We start from the raw sequence: 20,432 nt of genomic DNA on the forward strand, positions 1-20,432 counted from the left end.
TCACACGCCGTCGTAGGCTAACCAGCCATTCCCTGGCCAGGTTAGATGTTCTGGTGTTTTACTATGCACTTTCCTCTTCTGATTCTCAGGGGGACAGCTACTGGTCTGTCCCCCAGGAGCCCCTGTCAGGGCAACGTGCTACAGTGACCTGTTTGGAAGCTAGAAGACTCGGGGACCAGGCTAGGCCTTCCTCTACCTCAGTGGTTCTCAACCTTCTGGCCCTTTAAATACAGTTCCTCATGTTGTGACCCAACCATAAAATTATTTTTGTTGCTACCTCATAACTGTAATGTTGCTACTGTTATGAATCGTAATGTAAATATCTGATATGCAGGATGGTCTTAGGCGACCCTGTGAAAGGGTTGTTCGACCGCCAAAGGGGTCGCGACCCACGGGTTGAGAACCGCTGCTCTACCTAGCAGTGAGCAGTGCTCGCCTATCTCACTTTCTGCCTCTCCATTTCTTCAACTACAAAAGGGTAACTTGGTCTAGGGAATCTCGGAGGTCTGCTCAGCCCTGACAATTCTGCATCCCTCCAGGAACGGAGACGACGGCAGTGATTCAAATCTGCCAGACACCTCCCCTCCAATGCTCCTTCTGGATGGAAAAGTAGAGGTAAGGAGTCTAAGCCAGTCCCAGGACAACGCCCCAAACTCCCATTTCCCAGCCAAGGAGCCACACTCCATCGGAACCATACTGAGGCCCGAGAGATGGGGGTCAGACATTAGGAAAGGGTTAATGAATTACGCTTGCTGCCAATACCTTGAATGTAGATAATCATATCTTCATTGTCCATACGCTTGGAATGAAGCATAAACACACAAGTCTAAGCAACAGCTAATCAAAAGTGGTTCTAATTTAATGCCAGTGGACATGCAACATTTTAAAGAATTCCCTCCCTAAGGTTCATTAAATGTGTCAGAATAATTTTAAGTTGCATCTGACTTACCAAGATAAATCTATGTTCCTTTATAAATAATGTGCCCCTTCAACACAGCAGAGAAAAACCAACTTGGAATTAACCTTTTGTTGAGATATTCAAGTGATCATTATTTGAGGTCCAGAGTGAACATTACAAAGAAATAGTGTCAGGGGACCCACCAGCTTCTTTAACAAAATCCCGCCCTGGTCACCCGAGGTTGGCCATGTGGAGAGGGGTCCCGTTTCCAGCTGTTGTTCCCCGAGGCCTTCGAGGAAAGGACAGCAATTAGTTATCAATCAATCAATCCCCACAGGGAATTTCCCTCGGAAGACTGGGAGGCCAAGATGCCCTTCCCCAATGATTTTCTCTCTTTCCAACCTTGAAAGGTTATAGTTTGATTTTATTGACCTTTCATGTGTTTCCTTGCAGACTGCCTCCTTCGTGGGCTGCAAATATCTCCAACATTTTATCGCTCCTCCTTCTTTCTGTGCATTATAGAGACATGAAAGGCATGTTTCAGAAGACACCCAGCGAGGAAGCAACTTGCTGAGAGTCACATGCCAAGAAAGAGGATCAGAAATCAAGAGTCCTTTGTTCACCAGCTTGTGTGGTCTTCCCGGGGTCACCCTTTTAATCCGCCTCTTAAGCCTCCCACTCTCTACCTGCCCACGGCCTGGTTACCAGTTCCAATTTACCTTCAGATCCTCAGGGATGAAGACTTTGCGAGCTTTCTTAATCATGGGCTGCGGCTTCAGTTCTTCCTCGGAGAACTTGCGTTTGCGAGGGTCAAACATTTCCTGGCCAGGGATGCTGGACAGGGCGAGGTCTGCCGGGTCCGGCTCATAACCCACCGGGACCTGGATGGTGTCGGGATCGATGGGACTCGGTGTATTGCGGTTCGCCGGCAACAGCTGACCTGGAACAACACGGGAGTTTCAATTCATCAACACCCTAGGGCAGCGGTTCTCAACCTGTGGGTCGCGACCCCCTTGGCGGTCGAACGACCTTTTCACAGGGGTCGCCTAAGACCATCCTGCATATCAGATATTTACATTACGATTCATAACAGTAGCAACATTACAGTTATGAAGTAGCAACGAAAATAGTTTTATGGTTGGGTCACAACATGAGGAACTGTATTTAAAGGGCCAGAAGGTTGAGAACTACTGCCCTAGGGAGACCCAGTAGATACAGCTTGGTGATGCTTCAAGGTGAGTGACAAGTCTGCATGTTACTGATATCCGACCCTAACCCTGTTCATCTTATTCATCCCCACTGTGTTCCTGGGAGCACCACTGAGCAGGACTTTACTCAGATCGTGTACAACCAAGACCCACAAACACGTGGTCACAAACTAAATTAAAAAATACCTGTGTTCAGCCCAGCCGGCATTGCTTAGGGGTTGGCCGTCGACCTATGAACCAGGAGGTCAGGGTTCGATTCCCTGTCAGGGCACATGCCCAGGTTGTGGGCTGGATCCCCAGTAGAGGGCTTGCAGGAGGCAGGCAACTAATGATTCTCTCATCATCAGTGTTTCTATCTCTCTCTCCCTCTTCCTTCCTCTCTGATATCAATAAAAATATATTAAAAAACAAACAAACACCTGTGTTCATTCTTTTCTGCAACACATCCATGGGCCAGCTCCATGCCAGGTGCTATAGGTACAATGGCTAGAAATACATGACTGTTACCTTCAAGGTGTTTTCCAGGCAAATCAGGGAACCAGACCAATAACTAGCCAGTGAGGACACAGTGACGGTGCCCGAATGGATGCCAACCTCACGTGCGTCCAGAGTGTGGGCAGCAGTGCATAACAGGGAGGTTAGGGGACGTTTCCTAGAGATGACGCCTGGCATAGCCGCATCTTGAGACAAAAGATAATTAGCCCGAAAAGGTAATCTGGGCATAAACACAAGACAGACGGTTACATTTCTGAGGAACCACAGCAGGCTTGGTGGCTGCAGCACTGAATCAGAGCACAGGTGGAGGGACGAGGTGTCAGCAAACTAGGAGCAGGAAGGTGGGCAGTGGGGTGATATAAAAGGCCCCGAGTTGACGTCAGTGAAGGGTTCTGAGCACTGAAGGGGGGCGCAGAGCTGAGCTTTGGAGAGAAGACTCAGGTGGCGTGAGGGATGGACTGAAGGGGGCAAGGCTGGGGTGGGAGACCAGCTCCCAGGCCATTGTGATAACCCACGCATGCACGCTGATGACTGGCCCCGGGGACAGGTTCCAGGAACATCTAATGAAGTAGGAAGGACACAATGGAGACGGCCTCACTTCCACTTGAAGGTCCTACAGGCTAACCCCCGGAAACGCACTGGTGTCCACTGGACAGCAGCGTTCCTGAGTTTCATAGTGCGTCTCACTGGTGAAATGAACTTCCTAACAGACCACACTGTTTACGTGGGGAGCTCTGAATCTTACTTCTAGTTTTGCCTGAAGTTTTCAATCACTCCTTTCAGGCCCAGAGGATAAAGGAGTGGACACGGCTCAGCTCTGCTCGGCCCGTCTCCTCCTCCTCCTTGCAGCCAGTGGCTGGGCAGCGTGTGCGTACCCTGCAGCTTTCATTAAAACTCACCCCAGGTTGAAGTGCGCAGCCAGGGGCTTGCATTCTAGCAAAACTGTGAAACCGGGCTCGTCTGTCTCCTGGAAAGGCCTGGTGGGGAGCTTGCAAAATGAATGTTCTGGGTGACCTTTCAGCCCCCGCTCTGTGCTGAGCTCCTTCTGTCTCCTGTTTGCCAAAGGGGAAGCGAAGGGCCCCCCCCGGCATTGGCAGAGGATGGAGACGTCGCATTAGCCAGGCTGAGCTGGGCTCTGGATTGGATCGTGTCGAGCTGGATTTGATCTCGTGCCTCTTGACATCGCCTCAAAAACGAACCACGTCTGAGTCAAACGGGGCTTTTATTTTCCCTTTGGAATTTCTCTTTGAACTTAATAACATAGCTACCCGGTGCCCCGTCTCTATGACCACCGCCCCACCCCTCCTCCCCCAGCGCACGCACACTCACACAGGCGTGCACGCTTCTCCTACCCTCTGCAAGCCTCTCTTAACTAGTGTTTCCTAAACCGAATGGCTCCAAGTTACTTTGACTTCCCCCCTAGTACCTCAGTATTCTGTTTGTTATGCTATATTAAAAGTAGTAAAATGTTCTCCTTTATTGCTTTATAAATGTTAAGCCTTACACACACACGCGCGCGCGCATACACACACACACACCCTCCTCTACCAGAACTCATGGTCTTTCGTGGTTGATCTGTTTCATGCCCACCCTCCTCACCGTGGTCCCTACATCAGAGTCCAGCTTCTACAAAGAGTGCTCCTCTTTAACAGTGGCCCTTGGCGAGCTGGGCTCCGACGTCCATCCCTGGGCATTCTGACAAGACCACTTCCCGGTCAGGCAGGGCCTTCCTCGGCATTCCTTCTCTCCAGCCCTTTCTTCCGATGGAAGTAGGCCAGCCCTACCTGCAGAATGGGGAAAACCGAACTGGACCCCAGACGAGGCCCATGGCTTCCTCAGCGTCAAAAAACAGCAAAGGGCAAAGGACCTGAGCAACACAGCGGGGTCCCCTTCTCCCCAAAGCTACACTCTCACCATCTTGGTTATCCACATTTTCTACTGAATTAACTTGGCTGGACTCATCCCCCCAACCCCCCTTATTCCAAATGTCAAGTCTCATTGGGTAATGGGGAGGAGGATCTTTACTTTTTGTCCTACCTTCTGTGGGTTTGCAAAATTGTATTGTAAGAATTCTCAATTTGAGAATGCATCATTGCATAACTTTTAAAAAAAATCACCAAAGATGCTCATTGCAACATTTAAACAAATGCAGAAATGGGTCAAGAAGCAATCCTCTCCCTTGTCGCCCAACCATCTTGTTGCCCCTTCGCGAGGTGGTCCCCCTTAGCTACCTGTGTGAGCCTTTCAGACCTTGGCTGTTGCACAGACACGCTATGACTACCGTTTCTCTTCCATAACGCTCTCCATATACCAGGCACATCTCCCGTGTTAGTGTAAAGGAAGAGAACTCCTTTGTTCTTCTCAAAGGTTCAGTATATTTCCCCAATGACTCTCCAACGGACGGGTTCTTAGGTATGTGAGCACTTTTGTAAAAAAGATTCTACGAAATGGCACTGCTCATGCAACGGGCATGTGCGTCTTATGTTGCCAAACGTTCTGCTAAACTGTCACATCTATTTACACTTGCACCAACACTTACGAGAATGCACTTCCTCGGAATTAAATATTCATTTTCTAAATGTTCCCAATCTGACACGCATCCAGACACCAGCTCGAATGCCACCTCCTCGGCTCCCCGGCTCCCCTGCACCGTCCCGTTTCATTTCCTTACGATACTTGTCTCCACCCAAAACCACCTCCCTCTGCTCACACGGAAGCTCCACGGCCTGCTGTAAAGATCGCTTTGGTCTGAGCGGCCCTTTTCCAACACCTCTCTCCGCACAGTAACCGCTGTCAACAGAAACACGGATAAAACTATAGGCCAATTCAATCCAGTATGCAAGCAATGGAAGGGGTCCATCTGTTACCCTTTACGGAGGGGTGAACGCGTGAAGTCCCCGGGTGGAATCACCCTGAGTCACAGCCATAGTATCTGGGTGGAGCCCTGGCCTCACCAGCCAATGTATTATTTCATTTAATCCCCACCACAGCCCTAGGAAGGTGGAATCATTGGTATTTCCATTTTCCAAACGTGGAAATAAAGAATAGGAATAGTATAAAACAAGTTCAGAAATAATCATTTGCCTGGGGCTGCCCAGCTGGTAGAAGAAGCAGGGACTAACCTCACCATCTTTCTGACTCCAAAACTCAAGCTCTTTTCTTTAAAAATAATATATTTTTATTTATTTTAGAGAGGAAGGGAGAGGGAGAGGAAGAGAGAAACATCAACGGTGAGAGATAATCATTGATCTGCTGCCTCCTGCCCACCCCACACTGGGGATCGAGTCCGCAACCTGGGCATGTGCCCTGACCGGGAATCAAACTGTGACCTCCTGGTTCATAGGTCAATGCTCAACCATTGAGCCTTGCTGGTCGGGATAAAATGCAAGTTCTCAATCATGGAAATGGCCTGAGGGAAGCAATGGACTTGGTGCACCTAAGTGAGTCCTGGTGGGGGCCTGAGCAGGCACCTCACTAGACCATTGCACTGAACCCTCAGTCCACACTGCAGGGGGGTAGGTGCCCCCCACTTTCTGCACGAGGAAATGGGGGTGGGGCCAGAAAGCTAGAAGGTCAGGTGCAGCCCCGTCTCGGTCCATTCCACCCACAGCCCATGCTCTTTCCCATCCACTTCGCTCCCCTTAAAGGGGCAGGAGAGGAAGAAAGGGGAGGACCCTGCAGGTCCCTCCTCTCTAGATCCACATGTTCCTGGGCAGCAGGTGGTCCCCCCCAAAAGGCAGGAATAGCCTCATGGTCAAGAGCCCCCAGGAAGTTATAGGCAACCAGCACCCCATTCCCTTTTCCTCTCTTCCTTCTTTCTTTTTTTTAAAATATATTTTTATTGATTTCAGAGAGGAAGGGAGAGGGAGAGAGAGAAACATCAATGATGAGAGAGAATCATTGATCAGCTGCCTCCTGCACGCCCCCTACTGGGGACTGAGCCCGAAACCCAACATGTGCCCTTAAAAAGCCTCTGATGGCTGAGACCTGCCTCTTGGGGGAGGGGGAGGGGGAGGGGGAGGACTCCTGGCTAAGAGGATGTCTCACATAGTCTCTCAGGGGGCTATGAAGCTGGCTTCCAAGGGCGTGGCACAGGGAGGCATGTTGTACGTCCATGCCCTTACATTAGCAGTATTTCAAGGAACGCTTGCTTGGCCCGTTCGAGTGAAGAAAGGCATTTGGGACTCTGTGCTGAGGTTCTGCTCTGGCCTTCGTCCCTCCCCCTTGACCTGCCCTGAGACTCACGGCTCATCAGCAGGTGCAGACAGACGTGGACTCATCATGGCTCTGCCCCTAAACAGCTCTGTGGCCCAGGGCCTGTCGCTGCAGCACAGAGAGTCCTGTTCCCTCGTCTGTCAAGTGGGGAAATGATATCATCTCACAGGGCCAGGTGGGATGGGCAGTAGGTGGGAGGGCCCCTCCAGGGCTGTGGGGGAAGGGAGAGGGAGAGAGAGAAACATCAATGATGAGAGAGAATCATTGATCAGCTGCCTCCTGCACGCCCCCTACTGGGGACTGAGCCCGAAACCCAACATGTGCCCTTAAAAAGCCTCTGATGGCTGAGACCTGCCTCTTGGGGGAGGGGGAGGGGGAGGGGGAGGACTCCTGGCTAAGAGGATGTCTCACATAGTCTCTCAGGGGGCTATGAAGCTGGCTTCCAAGGGCGTGGCACAGGGAGGCATGTTGTACGTCCATGCCCTTACATTAGCAGTATTTCAAGGAACGCTTGCTTGGCCCGTTCGAGTGAAGAAAGGCATTTGGGACTCTGTGCTGAGGTTCTGCTCTGGCCTTCGTCCCTCCCCCTTGACCTGCCCTGAGACTCACGGCTCATCAGCAGGTGCAGACAGACGTGGACTCATCATGGCTCTGCCCCTAAACAGCTCTGTGGCCCAGGGCCTGTCGCTGCAGCACAGAGAGTCCTGTTCCCTCGTCTGTCAAGTGGGGAAATGATATCATCTCACAGGGCCAGGTGGGATGGGCAGTAGGTGGGAGGGCCCCTCCAGGGCTGTGGGGGCACACCTCCCCTCACACACTCCCCTGGCTCCCACTCTCCTCCACCTGCAGCCCATGTGACCCCGTGTCCAGGACAAGCCCTCTGCCCTGGGACTGTGCAGGTGCCCATGGTGCCCGGACGTGACTCAGCAGCTCCTGCCTTGGCAGGCGCCGGGGCTGGCTTAACCAGCCTCTCATTCCGAGCGCGTTTATCATCACGCTCCAGGCCGGCGTGTCAGCAGAAACCCACCTCCTGGAACTGAGAGGTGAGACCAGAGGAGCTCAAACCATAGACGTTTGGAGTCAGGTACACAGGATGCAGCAGATGTCCCAGCTGTGGTCAGAGCTCGCGTGGGCCCTGACTTCTCACCATGCCCCCAGACAGCCCCCTCTCCCCGTCCCCTTGCCCCATAGCTGCCCCAGCACCTCAGGGCACAGAGAAGTAGCAGATGGGCCGGAAATGAACTCCCAGTGCCTGAGACTATGGCCTGCATGAGATACAGTTCAGATCTTGCAACGCTGGCCCCCTGAGGTGGGTATGGAGGGTTGTGAGTGGGAAACAAGAGGCGATGTCCTTCACACACACACACACACCCCGCAGGTACGGAACTGCAGCGGGAGAATGCAGGCCTCGTTTCCTTGTACGGCAGGGAATGCGTGGTGAGGGGAAGGCCTGGGAAACAGACGGTCACGTCCCAGCCAGCTGCCCACTGGCTCCGAGTGTTCGCATTCCTCTGTGCTTCGGCGGTCCTGAAAGCATAGAGGCCCAGTCCCTCCCTAGGTTGCCCTGGCGACAGTGGCTGTGAGAGCCAGTGACCATTTCCAGCCTCCCTGAGTCCACACACCGGAGGCCAAGCCACAGGAGACGTCTGGAGGTTCAAGTGGAGGCTCCAGTCTAGCGTGTGTCCGAGGCCGTCCTCAGAGCCCCTGGGGTGTGGGCACAGTCACCCCGAAGAGGAGCAGGGCGGGGGGCTGCTGCTTTCATGTCCATGCTCACTTGGCCCTGGGTGGACTATGTGCCCCCCACCGGCCGCCTCCCTCTGCCCTCCGACGTCCCTAGAAGCAGGCCAATGGGTACCCCTTGCCTATGGCGAAACTGAGCAACTGAGCAATTCACTGGGCGTCCGAGGATGCGGATGCCTTCTTCTCCAGCAGAGAAACAAGCTCGCCTGTCCCTGGAGTCTATTTCAGAGGCTCCTTCCTTTTCTGATGCCAACGTGCACCCCTTGAATCGGCACCACGTGGGCCCTGGGGGCCTCCTTAATTGTCTGAGTTGGAGAAAGGTGCAGGCCCAGCCATCGGAAACCCGCACTTTCTGAGGTGCTGCCACAGTGGGTGTTTAAGCTGACTGCCCTCCTCCGGGCGAAGTTAAATTTTTGTTTGAACACAGAGGAGAGAGTGGGGTAGGGGACGGGATAAGTGACACGGTCCTCGCATCCACTGAGAAGCCAGGAGCCCACGGTGAACAAACAGCCCGCACTCTGCCCGAACAACACCCTTCCTCCTCTCCCCACCCCCACCCCCCAATCCAAGCCAAACAAACATAGGAAGAAAAACAGGATTGTTTTAAAGCCCGAGCTTCCGGATGAACACGAATAGCATTCAGGTGTGTCTGTGGTTGTGCGGTCTCTCAAGGAGATCCACGGAAATGCTTTCCTGTGTGCGTCTCCAAGCTGCGCGCCCACAAGTAAACACGCTTTTCCAACGCTGCCTGGCCTTGGCCCCTGGCCAGCGCCCTGTGCCCTTCTCTCACTCAAGTTCACACGGAGTCCCCGCCGGTTCTGTTCGCCGAGATCCCTGCCTCCAGCCTGCGTGCTTCTCGGAGCCATCTTCAGCCTCCAGACTCCCAGTGACCACACTCTCCTCCAGGTCTCCTGGGGCCTGGGAAGATGTCTCCATCCGGTCAGTCACCCACACACCGCTCAGGCAGGAGGGAGAAATGAACCCCGGGCCAGAACCCCCGCACCCCAAGAGCTGTGGGAACTTGTGGGGATCCCTGGCTTCAGTGAATCCTGGGATGAGAGTCTGGGATGAGAGCAGAGGCTCATTCGGACTCTAGCAATACATATTCCCGGATGTTCCGTGGAGGTTTTCCTTGGTGGTTCAGATCCCGGTCATAGGCCAAGGGCAGGCCCGTCCACGGAGGACTTGGCCAACTGCAGTACCTTCCGAACTGGTCTCCCTGCCCTGCAGTCCTGTCTGCTGACATGGCCAGCAGGTTGCTCTTCCCAGGACATCTCCACTGTGATCAACGGTGGCCGATGGCTTCCCACCGCCTCCCCATCCACACTCCTTGTCTGGTGTCCGAGAACCTCCACACTGAAGCTCCCATCCTGTGTTCTCTGTTCCCGCCAAGCGGGTCTGCCTTGTTCCCTGGACATTCTTCCCTCACATCCTCTCCACCTCTACCAGGCCGACCATCCATCAAGTCCAAGTCAAGCCTTCCTCCTCCTGACTGCCCCAGGGTCGATCACAACTTCTAACGTCCCTTACATTTAATGTCTGTATCACATTGCACTTGGCATATGCCAGCCTAGAAGATTTATCAGATTAAGTGACTATAACTTTGAAGCAATAGCTATTCTCAAACTAGATGGGAAATCATGTCAGGCAAAGTCCTTGCCCATAAGAGTATGAACAGCCCAACCGGATTGGCTCAGTCGTTGAGCATTGACCTGTGAACCAGGAGGTCATGGTTTGATTCCCGGTCAGGGCACATACCCGGGTTGTGGGCTCAATCCCCCGTGTGGAGTGTGCAGGAGGCAGCTGACCAATGATTCTCTCTCATCATTGATGTTTCTATCTCCCTCACCCTTCCTCCCTGAAATCAATAAAAATGTTTAAAAAAAAAAGTACAAATAGTTGGAAGAGCACACTCAAATTAAGACGAACTCCAAAGCCCTGTCTACACTTCCACCTCCACCCACTCATGTCCACCAGCAAAAGGAATGCCAACGGCTAATGTCCGGCGATTTCCCTCACGCAGCAGCACCCGCTTCTACCCGGGAAGGGACACTGGGGTGCTTACACGCTTCTCGGGATGAGACTTTCTATTCTTTTCTTTCATACGCATCTTGGGTGCCTACTTTCCCTTCTCTGTGGGAGTATTTTGTGAGGCGTGTCTGCATCTTGAGATGCTGAGCAACCCAGCCTAAGAGAGGTCTTTCCCTTTGCTGCCTGTGCACCAAACCTCAAGTTCCCACGGTCTATCTTTTTTTATTCTTGGTCTGGCGAGTGTCTGTCTGGGGTGCCTGGGCTATGGAGGCAGGGAGGATGGTAGGGGAAAACCTGTAGAGACCCCCTGGACCACCTGCAATTAGAAAGGTCTGTGCCATGGGCTGTGTGAATAACAGAATGGGGACGTTTTCTCCGTCTTCCTTAATGATCATTCTGAAAGGTTACTGAACAAGTGTTGCTAGGCAATAGGACCTGCCTGAGGAGGGGGGGTGGGGGATTATGCTAAATCAGGGATATGGATCCTGGGGGGAAAATCAACTTAATTCTACGAAGTCAGCTGGTAACTAAACAAAATGGACTTGTGCCCCCAGCGTCTCATTTGGGGGAAGGTGAGTAATGGCCTAATACTGCAGCCCAGGCAGCCGCTGCAAGGCAGACTAACTTCATGAATTCACTGCACGAGGCTAGTCTTGCTGACTGGCTCATACCTGTGAGACGAGGTGTCACTGGAGGAGTTACATTATAAAGCCGTGGCAGCTCGGGCACCAATCATTGAGGCGGAGAGAAAGGGAAGACGATGGAGCAATGTAGAGAGTTTATAGCCATCTGTCATCTGAATCAACATTCAGTGGGCATGCGCCTGCTTTTCACGCTCACATGCAAACCAAAATTTGGATAAAGGTGGGCACTCAGGTTTTCTCAAATAAATTCAAGTCCCACCCACATAGGAAAACAGTTTCCAGTCACTGATTTAGACCAGGAGTAACGATGGAACGGTTTCTTAAACCCGCTGGTGGGGGAAGAGGGGAGACGCAGGTACATTTCAGACATGTATGTTTTTCTTTTAAAAATATTGTTATTGATTTCAGAGAGAAAGAGAGAGATAGAAACATCAACGATGAGAGAGAATCATTGATCAGCTGCACCCCCCACACTGGGGATCGAGCCTGAAACCCAGGCATGTGCCCTGACCGGGAATCGAACCGTGACCTCCTGGTTCATAGGTCGACATTCAACCACTGAGCCACGCCGGCTGGGCTCAGGCACATTTCTAAGCCAGCCGATGGTCCCACAGTTCCTAGCATTCACTGGAACAACACTCAATTTCTTAGAAATGCGTCATTCTGGAAAAGTTGGGAGTTTTCCAGCTTGCACTGGGGTTTGCCGAGCAACACCCGCCGGGCCCTGCTGGTGTCTAAGGAGAAATCTGTCTGAAACCGGAATCCGCTCTGTGCTCCCCAGGCACGAGGTGAGGTCTGTGTGCCTCGTGGGTGCACAGGAGCCAGGCGCTAAGCCAGTATCAAACACTACGCAGGATCTGAACTTGATTGCACGCTTTCTCCTTTAGCTTCTGAAGCAAGTGCCCAGCAGGACTGTGCGTGGGAAGGGAAATCCCATCACACACTGCAACGCTTCCATGGACCCGGAATATTGCACCGCCTCTGAAATCCTTTCCCATTCCAGTGTGTTGATCAACCCCGACCCCATCAGCTCAGACTTCCTAACCCCAGGCTCCTTCATGGAAGGCGCTCTTACCTAATCAGGGCGTGAGTGGCTGGGAGGGAGGCCACAGTGAAGATATGCATGCAGGGCACATGCAAATGAGGGGGGAGGGGTGGAGTCAGCTTCCTCCAGGAGGAAAAGTTAGATGGAGACAAATGGTCTTAGATGGGTGGGGGGCAGGTGGAGGCGTCACATGCTTCGCAGTTGGGGACACTGTCCTTGGCAGCAGCTCAGTAGACAGGGACCCACAGAAGTGGGCAAGGCATGACCTCAAGGGAAGGGATCCCTGAAGGTTAGTGACAGTTGTCTGAAACAGGTTGTGAAGGTCAACTACCAGAATAGCTGCATAAGATGGGCAGTTCTTAGAACAGGTGTTGTGGAGAACAAAAGTCCATTTTCTTCCCCTTTCCCTCCCTCCCTCCCTCCCTCCCTCCTTCCCTCCCTCCCTTTCTATCTACCTATCTATCTATGATCTATCTATCTATCTATCTATCAATCATCTATTGAGGCTAACAAAGCAAAGGAAAGGAGACCATCCCCAGACTGGCAAGTTGTGTATCAGCCCGGGGACTTTCATGCTAAAATAAGATAAATAACAGTTTTTGACTTTTCATCTACTCAAACTGTACCAGCTTTAATGGAATCCGAGGCAACACCCAAAGAAACAAAATAATTCTTTCTTAAATGGCTATAAGAAGAAATGGATGATGACTAAACAATTACAGAAACATGAGAAAAGTACCCAACTGGCCCGGCTGGCGTGGCTCAGTGGTTGAGCATCAACCTATGAACCAGGGGGTCCCGGTTCAAATCCTGGTCAGGGTACATGCCCAGGTTGCGGGCTTGATCCCCAGTGTGGAGGGTGCGGGAGCAGCCAATCAATGATTCCCTCTCATCATTGATGTTTCTCTTTCTCTCTCCCTCTCATTTCCTCTCTCTGAAATCAATAAAAACATTTTTTAAAAATTACCCAACGGTACGTAGGTGTTACTTCTCTGGCTCTTGGAGCTTTACTATGATCGTATGTTAATTACGGATTCACTTAACATGTGTGTGTGTGTGTGTGTGTGTGTGTGTGTGAAGACCTGCAGCTTAGCAGGAAACGCAGAGCAAACAGAGCAAACAGGGTTCCATTTCTCCCCATGGACCATGGTAAGGGAAGCCCTGCCGTTGGGTCTGAAAGGGCGTAGCCGAGGCTTCATCATGAAGCACTGTCCCCTCACTGTCCCCTCCTCCCAAGGCCATCACATCCCACCCTTGTGAGGGACCAGGGCCACTGTGGAACTTTATTTATTTTTAAAAATTAATTAATTAGTCGTCACCTGAGGGTATTTTTTCCATTGATTTTGTAGAGTGAATGGAAAGGGGAGAGAGAAAAAAAAAACACGTCAACTCACATTGATTGGTTGTCTCCCACTCATGTTCTGACTGGGGCTGGCGATCGAACCTGCAACCAAGGTACATGCCCTTGGCCGGGAATTAAACCCGAGGCCCTTGGGTCCACAGGCTGACGCTCTAACCACTGAGAAAAACAGGCCAGGGCCACTGTGGAGCTTTTAAACAACACAGCTCTTCCACGTTCATCAGAGGTGCTGGACATGGGGCCTGGCTCTGTATTTTGTTTCTTGTTGGGTTTTTGTTTAATAAAAGGGGACAGAGCCTTCTCACACACTTGTGGTGGGCGTTTGAACTAGCACCGTTCTTTCGGAGCCTGCACCCTTTGATCCAGCATCTAGGAATTCCACATCTAAGGATTTAAACTTTAGATATGCCGTGCGAATCTACAAAGAATGGCATCCAAGGCTGAAAACAAGCTAAAGGTGCTTGTTAAATAGATTATGGCACATCCAGACAATAGGATTTCATGAAGCTATACTCATAGGAAAACATGTCCAAAAGATATTACATAAAAAAGGCAAGTTGCATAACATTATGTAGAATGTATATTCATACATTACCACATTCCTGTGTACATTCTATACATATGGTCATTGTAACATAAATAAAGTCAGAACTGTACATTTTACTAAATATATATATGCTTACATACACAAAGAAATGTCTGGAAGAGTATCCAAGAAACCATTAACACATTGTATGCGGGCCGTTTTTGCTAATTTTTTGCGCAAATGGCAACGTTCAGTAAAATTACGATAACTTTAGTTTTACATATTTTTTTTTCAATGAAACTTTTTGTGATTTACTATAAAATGTATACTGAATTATTTTTCTTAAATTTTAAACAGACAAATACTGGAAAACTCACTGGAAATTGTGTTTACCAGTCAACGTAAAACGTATAAATACATTTCCCGTATACAATGTGTTAATAGTTAAATCTGCGAGTGGGATATTGGCACTCAAGCGGTACTGTGCACTCAGTTCTGACTTTATTTTAAAACTAGTGGCCCAGTGCACGAAATTCGTGCACATTAAAAGGGAATTAATTAGAGGAAATATTTTAATATTGCTATTTGCCCTTTCTCTATAATAGAAGTGTCAGAGATGAAAGAAAATTAGTAAAATGTATATGAAAATCTCCCTCCTGTCAGAGTCTGGGCATGCCAAGGGACCCAGAGTCAAGTCCCCGCCCACCCGTGTGCGCCTCGAAATTTCGCGAGACCCAGACCCGGCCGGCCCCATCTCCGTCAAGCCCCACAGGGGAGTGGGGCGCAGCCTCAGGTCCCCCGTCAAGCACCGCGGGCAGGGGGCATGGCCTCAGGTCCCCCAGTCCCCGTGCAAGGGCGCAAGGGCGTGATGACCATTTGCAGATTAGCTCTTAGATCAGTGATGGCGAACCTTTTGAGCTCGGCGTGTCAGTATTTTGAAAAACCCTAACTTAACTCTGGTGCCGTGTCACATATAGAAATTTTTTGATATTTGCAACCATAGTAAAACAAAGATTTATATTTTTTATATTTATTTATATATTTAAATGCCATTTAACAAAGAAAAATCAACCAAAAAAATGAGTTCATGTGTCACCTCTGACACGCGTGTCATAGGTTCACCATCACTGTCTTAGATGATCATATACTACATTCACAATGAAATATTTTTGGGTAATTCTTTTCTCAAAAAGGAAAAGATCCACTGATGATTCTCACGTGAGGCCCTGGTTGAGGTCTGGAGGAAGTCGCTAGCCCTGTGGATGTCAGTAGCTCATACACTCAAGCTTGTAAGGAAACGCACCACCCACACAGGAGGGGAGTTTTCACATGTCATACCTCTAACTTGCCAGTAGGTGGCGGGCCAGAGGAAATCGCCCAGCGCTTCAGCCCAAACTTGTCAAAACCAATTTTTCATTAGCCCAAGTCTTTTCGCTACTCTATGCTATTTATACCCAAAGCATGCTTTGTTGAAGTTAGACAGGGAAGTTTACACACATTTAAGCCATATACTTTTTTTTTCTTTTCATAGAAACCCAGGGTCATCCAATCTATGAAAATACAGCACTGGGTAGATGTTTTCCTGAGTGGAGTTGGCGATGTTGGCTGGGACCTCCCCCGCCTCCTCCTCGCACCGTTTTCCCTGTTGTCTTTGCTCTGGTTTAGGCATCTCCTTATCTTACTCCAGAGTCAGTTCCACAAAGGCGGGCGGCAATCAGCCATGTGGGGTGTCTGTGCTTCCCAACCTGCCCATGCCTGGGGCCCAGGACAAGCCGTGTGAGGCGTCTGTGCTTCCCAACCTGCCCATGCCTGGGGCCCAGGACAAGCCGTGTGAGGCCTAGGGCAGCCCGGGGCAGCGCCATGAGTGTTCCTGCCCTCCCACTAACACTGCTTTTCTTGAAGTGGGTGTGTTGCCACAGCAACTGTCAAGTCCCATCAATTATCTGCCTCTAACCTCCCAATATCTTCTTTAAATATATTACCACATCTCAGACACACGACGCGGCTGCCCTGGGCGTGTGGAGCCCAACCGCCCCCTCCTCCCCCCGAGGCAGTAAAGCTTCCTTCATCTGGGTAGGAGGGAGCTAGTCACTTGGTAGATTAACCACCACCCATACTCTTTCTATTCTCTTTCCCCCTCTTTTTATTCTAATCCCATGTCCCTCAACAATACAAATAATCTGAATTATTTCCTGTGCATAGTTAATGGCAAAGAACTCTTCATTTCAGTCAAGAAAGACCTCAATAAGTCACTTAAATGTATGCTTCCTATCAATACAATTTTTGCTCATTCTTCAAGACACAGCTCATGGATCACCTCTGACCTTCCCGCTACATCTCATTCAGAGCAGATCATTCTGGCCTTCCTGGTTCCACCTGGTACATACCCAATGTACTCTTTTTAAAAATATATTTTTATAATGATTTCAGAAAGGAAAGGAGAAGGAGAGAGAGATAGAAATATCAATGATGAGAGAGAATCATCGATGGGCTGCCTCCTGCACTCTCCACAATGGGGATTGAACCCGTAACTCGGGCATGTGCCCTGACTGGGAATCAAAACGTGACCTCCTGGTTCATAGGTTGATGCACAACCACTGAACCACACCTGCCAGGCCCAATATACTCTTATTTATCTCTCTCTGCAATTGGTAAGCTTCTCGTTTTTAAGGGCTGACCTCTTCCTTATATTTGAATTCCCAACATTTAGTTCAGTGTCTGGTAAACAGTTGGCCCTCAGTCAACGTCTGCTGACCAAATGGATAAATGCACTCCCAAACCAACGCCTGTTTGCTTGTGGTTCTCTGTTACTCTTTATTGTTGTTAAATAGCTAGGACAATGACGCGATGACCATGTCTGAGTCCGGGCCCTCAGATTTTCCCACCATCCTCTTTTTTGTTCTTGTTTTTCAGATCCAAGAAGTGTGTCAAAAGGGAGGCTTCTCCATCTGGGGCGGAGCAGTGCAGCCCGGGAGGGGAGCCGTCACATTCCCCGAGTCCTCAGCGGGCAGCCAGCATCTGGCCCACACCTGGGAGAAGAGGCACATCCTCACACAGACCTATTTTTGCCTTCCAGACCGCTGATGCCTCCCCACAACGTGCCTCGGACGCAGGAAGGGGAAGGGAACTAGTGTTTACCCAGTGCCGCCACATGCCCTGGGCTGATGCTTCGCACACACCGCTCCCAAGACCACCTTCTCCCCAGGCTTCGAATCTGTGAGGAGCTCGCACCAAGCGTGTCTCTGAAAACCACAGGGAGGTGAACCCTGAGTGAGCTCCTCCGACTCCCTCCACTCATCCAACGGATGGCCAAACGCAGAGCTGATGGCCGGCCTGTCCATGAAATCATGCATGCTTTAAAAAAATTCCTATGTGTTTATTGATTTTGAGAGCATGAGGAAGGGAGAGAGAGAGAAACATTGATGTGAGAGTATAACATGAATCAGCTGTCTCCTGCACCCCCCCTCCCACTGGGGATGGAGCCTGCAAACCAGGATGTGCCCTGACTGGGATTCAAACCGGCAACCTTTCGGTGCACAGGACAATGCCCAACCAGCTGAGCCACACTGGCCAGGGCTGGTGGAGGCTTTCTATTCAGAGAAAACTTGGTGCGCGTTGTGGAGTGCCCGGTTCTTAGGATTTCACGTTGGGAGAGAAAGCACATGGTGGCCATAGGTGTTCTTGAAAAACAAGAACAAAAAAGAGGATGGTAGGAAAATCTCAGGGCCCGGACCACCGTGCAGGACAGCCTTCCTACCGGTGCCCCCGTCAGCTGCAGCCCTTGGGGCAGCCGGTGTCCCAGCACACGGCTGAGGCCTTTGGGCGGGCACTCCAGGCCCTTCCTTTGAGGTCGGCTTTGTGCATCTGTATGTGTTTCTTTGGCCCCGAGGAAAGGTCACTCTGGTGCGGCTTCTCCCAGGGCTAAGGAATACTCCTTCCACATTCCAAGGGAAACACCCCCGGAACCTGTGCAAAGAGCTGCCTGCCCGCCCCCACCCCCCGCCCCCCGACGAAGTGCAACCAAAGGGGACTCAGCATTCTACTGAGGGAGGCGGCCTTGTCTTCTAACTACATGCACAACAGGCGCATTGATTCCTACAGGGAGTGATGAAGACCTCGGAAAACAGACTTGGAATATCACCGTTCAGCCTTATGAGTTAGTGAATACATTTCTCTTTTTTATTTTGTTTATTTTTAAAAATGTATGTTTTTATTGATTTCAAAGAGGAAGGAAGAGGAGGAGAGAGAGAAACATCAATGGTGAGAGAGAACCACTGATCGGCTGCCTCCTGCACGCCCCCTGTTGGGAATCAAGCCCGCAACCTGGGCATGTGCCATGACTGGGAATCCAACCATGACCTCCTGGTTCATAGGTTGATGCTCGACCACTGGGCCACACTGGCCGGGCCATTTCTCTTTTTTAAAAGTTGCTCAGGACCTTAATTGGCCTATAATGTTTAAATTCATAAATAAATAAATGTCTATATGGATATATATATGGTGAATATGCCAATTTGCTAACCTGGGTGGTAGGAAGAAGGGCACGTGCTATGTATTTTTATTTTTTATATTTTAAATCTTTCTCAAAATGATTTTCGAACGCCTCAGTGGTCTGAATAATTTTCTGCCCTCTTCTGCCCGAGACCTCGGTGTCTGGCCTGGTAGGAGGGATGGGTTCCCCTATAGATGGCTACATTGAGACGCAGGAAATGAAGAGCAGCAGCGCATGGGAAGGGTCAGACCCTCCGGGTGTCGCCAGGAGGTCCGCAGTGTTTCCCCTGGTGTGGGCACACAGCGTGGAGGGGCTTAGGGTGAACTCTGCCAGGGGATTGAGGACACAAATCCCCGGATCAGCCCGTCCCAACGCCTGACCTGCTGCTGCCCGAACAGCAAGCCCGAGGGCAGGCCCACCAGCAGCATAGCCTTGGCGGGGGTTATGCGCAGGGCGTGGGCCTTGGGAGCCCTGCCCTCCTCCCAGGGTAGGGCCATGCCCGTTTCAGTAGCCCCACCTCTGGCTGGCACGGGCAGGAGTGCCACTGCATAAGCCTGCACTCCAAAAAGCCACATGGAGACGCAACTCCCGCCTCTGCCAACCAAACCAATGGAAGCCGGCGTTTCTTATCGGCATCCCCCTACCTCCCCCCACCCCCGCCCACCACACACACACACACACCGCGGACTTTGTCTACGCACTCAGTGAAAGTCCCACTTAAGGTGTGAGATGAGTTTTAAGAACTTTTACAGGTGATCCTGGAACATGCTACCAATTTCCAGTTCCATCCCTGTCACCAAGGCTGGAAAAAAGGGTGGGGGGAGTTGTGTCAAGATCCATCTGTATTTGTTTTTGTGTGTGTGTGTTTTTAAAATATTTTCATTGATTTCAGGGAGAGGGAGAGAAACATCAATGAGAGAGAATCATTTAATAGCTGCCTCCTGCATGCCCCCTACTGGGGATCGAGCCCGAAACACTGGCTGGGCTAGATGCACCTGTGTTTGTAAGCACCTAATCCTTTTGTCTGAAAACACGCTTCCTCCTTCACTATTAACAACCGATCAGAAAATAGGGAAATGTTCATGTGGGAGAGCAGCTCACTGAAGCCTCAGAGGAGCCCTGACCCGTCCCACTTCAGCAGGGGCCTGTCTGCACTTCGCCTCCTGAGACCACCCAGCCTCAAAGCTCATCCCGTCATCACGACCCTTGGCAAAGATGCACCGCGTTGAAGACATCAGGTGGCACAGGAACTCTTTCAAAATCAATACTGCCCGGCCGCCGGCGTGTTTGAGCATCGGCCTGTGAACAAGGAGATCACAGGTCCATTCCTGGTCAGAGCACATGCTCAGGTGGCGTGTGGGCTCGATCCCCAGTGTGGGGCGTGCAGGAGGCAGCTGATCAATGATTCTCTCTCATCATTGATGTTTCTATCTCTCTCTCTTTCCCTCTCCTTTCCTCTCTCTGAAATCAATGAAAATATATTTTAAAAAATCAATACTAATGAAAGTAAGGTCCTTGTCATTTCACTCACCCGATACACCCTTTGCGACAGCATGGTTGGACCTGTGGAGTGTTATGCTCAGTGACGTAAGCCAGTGAGAGAAAGACAAGAACTATACGATTTCACTCACAGGTGGAATCTAATGAACAGAATAAACCAACTAACAAAATAGAAACATACTCATAGATACAGAGAACAGACTGACAGCTGTCAGAGGGAACGGGGCTACTCATAGACTCAGACAACAGTATGCTGATTACCAGAGGGAAGAGGGGTG

General features: G+C 50.7%; 1 protein-coding gene across 2 annotated transcripts in view; it reads right to left on the minus strand.

The window, feature by feature from the left end:
- Positions 1-20,432, minus strand: part of HLF (hepatic leukemia factor) — a 47,304-nt gene that overhangs the window by 4,699 nt on the left and 22,173 nt on the right. For both annotated transcript variants that reach the window (XM_005872555.1, XM_005872554.1), the window contains exon 3: positions 1,618-1,838. In XM_005872555.1, the coding sequence (XP_005872617.1) occupies positions 1,618-1,838 (221 nt within the window). The remainder of the gene's footprint in view (positions 1-1,617; positions 1,839-20,432) is intronic.

Source organism: Myotis brandtii, unplaced genomic scaffold (assembly GCF_000412655.1).
Source record: "Myotis brandtii unplaced genomic scaffold, ASM41265v1 scaffold383, whole genome shotgun sequence".
Classification (NCBI taxonomy): Eukaryota; Metazoa; Chordata; class Mammalia; order Chiroptera; family Vespertilionidae; genus Myotis; species Myotis brandtii.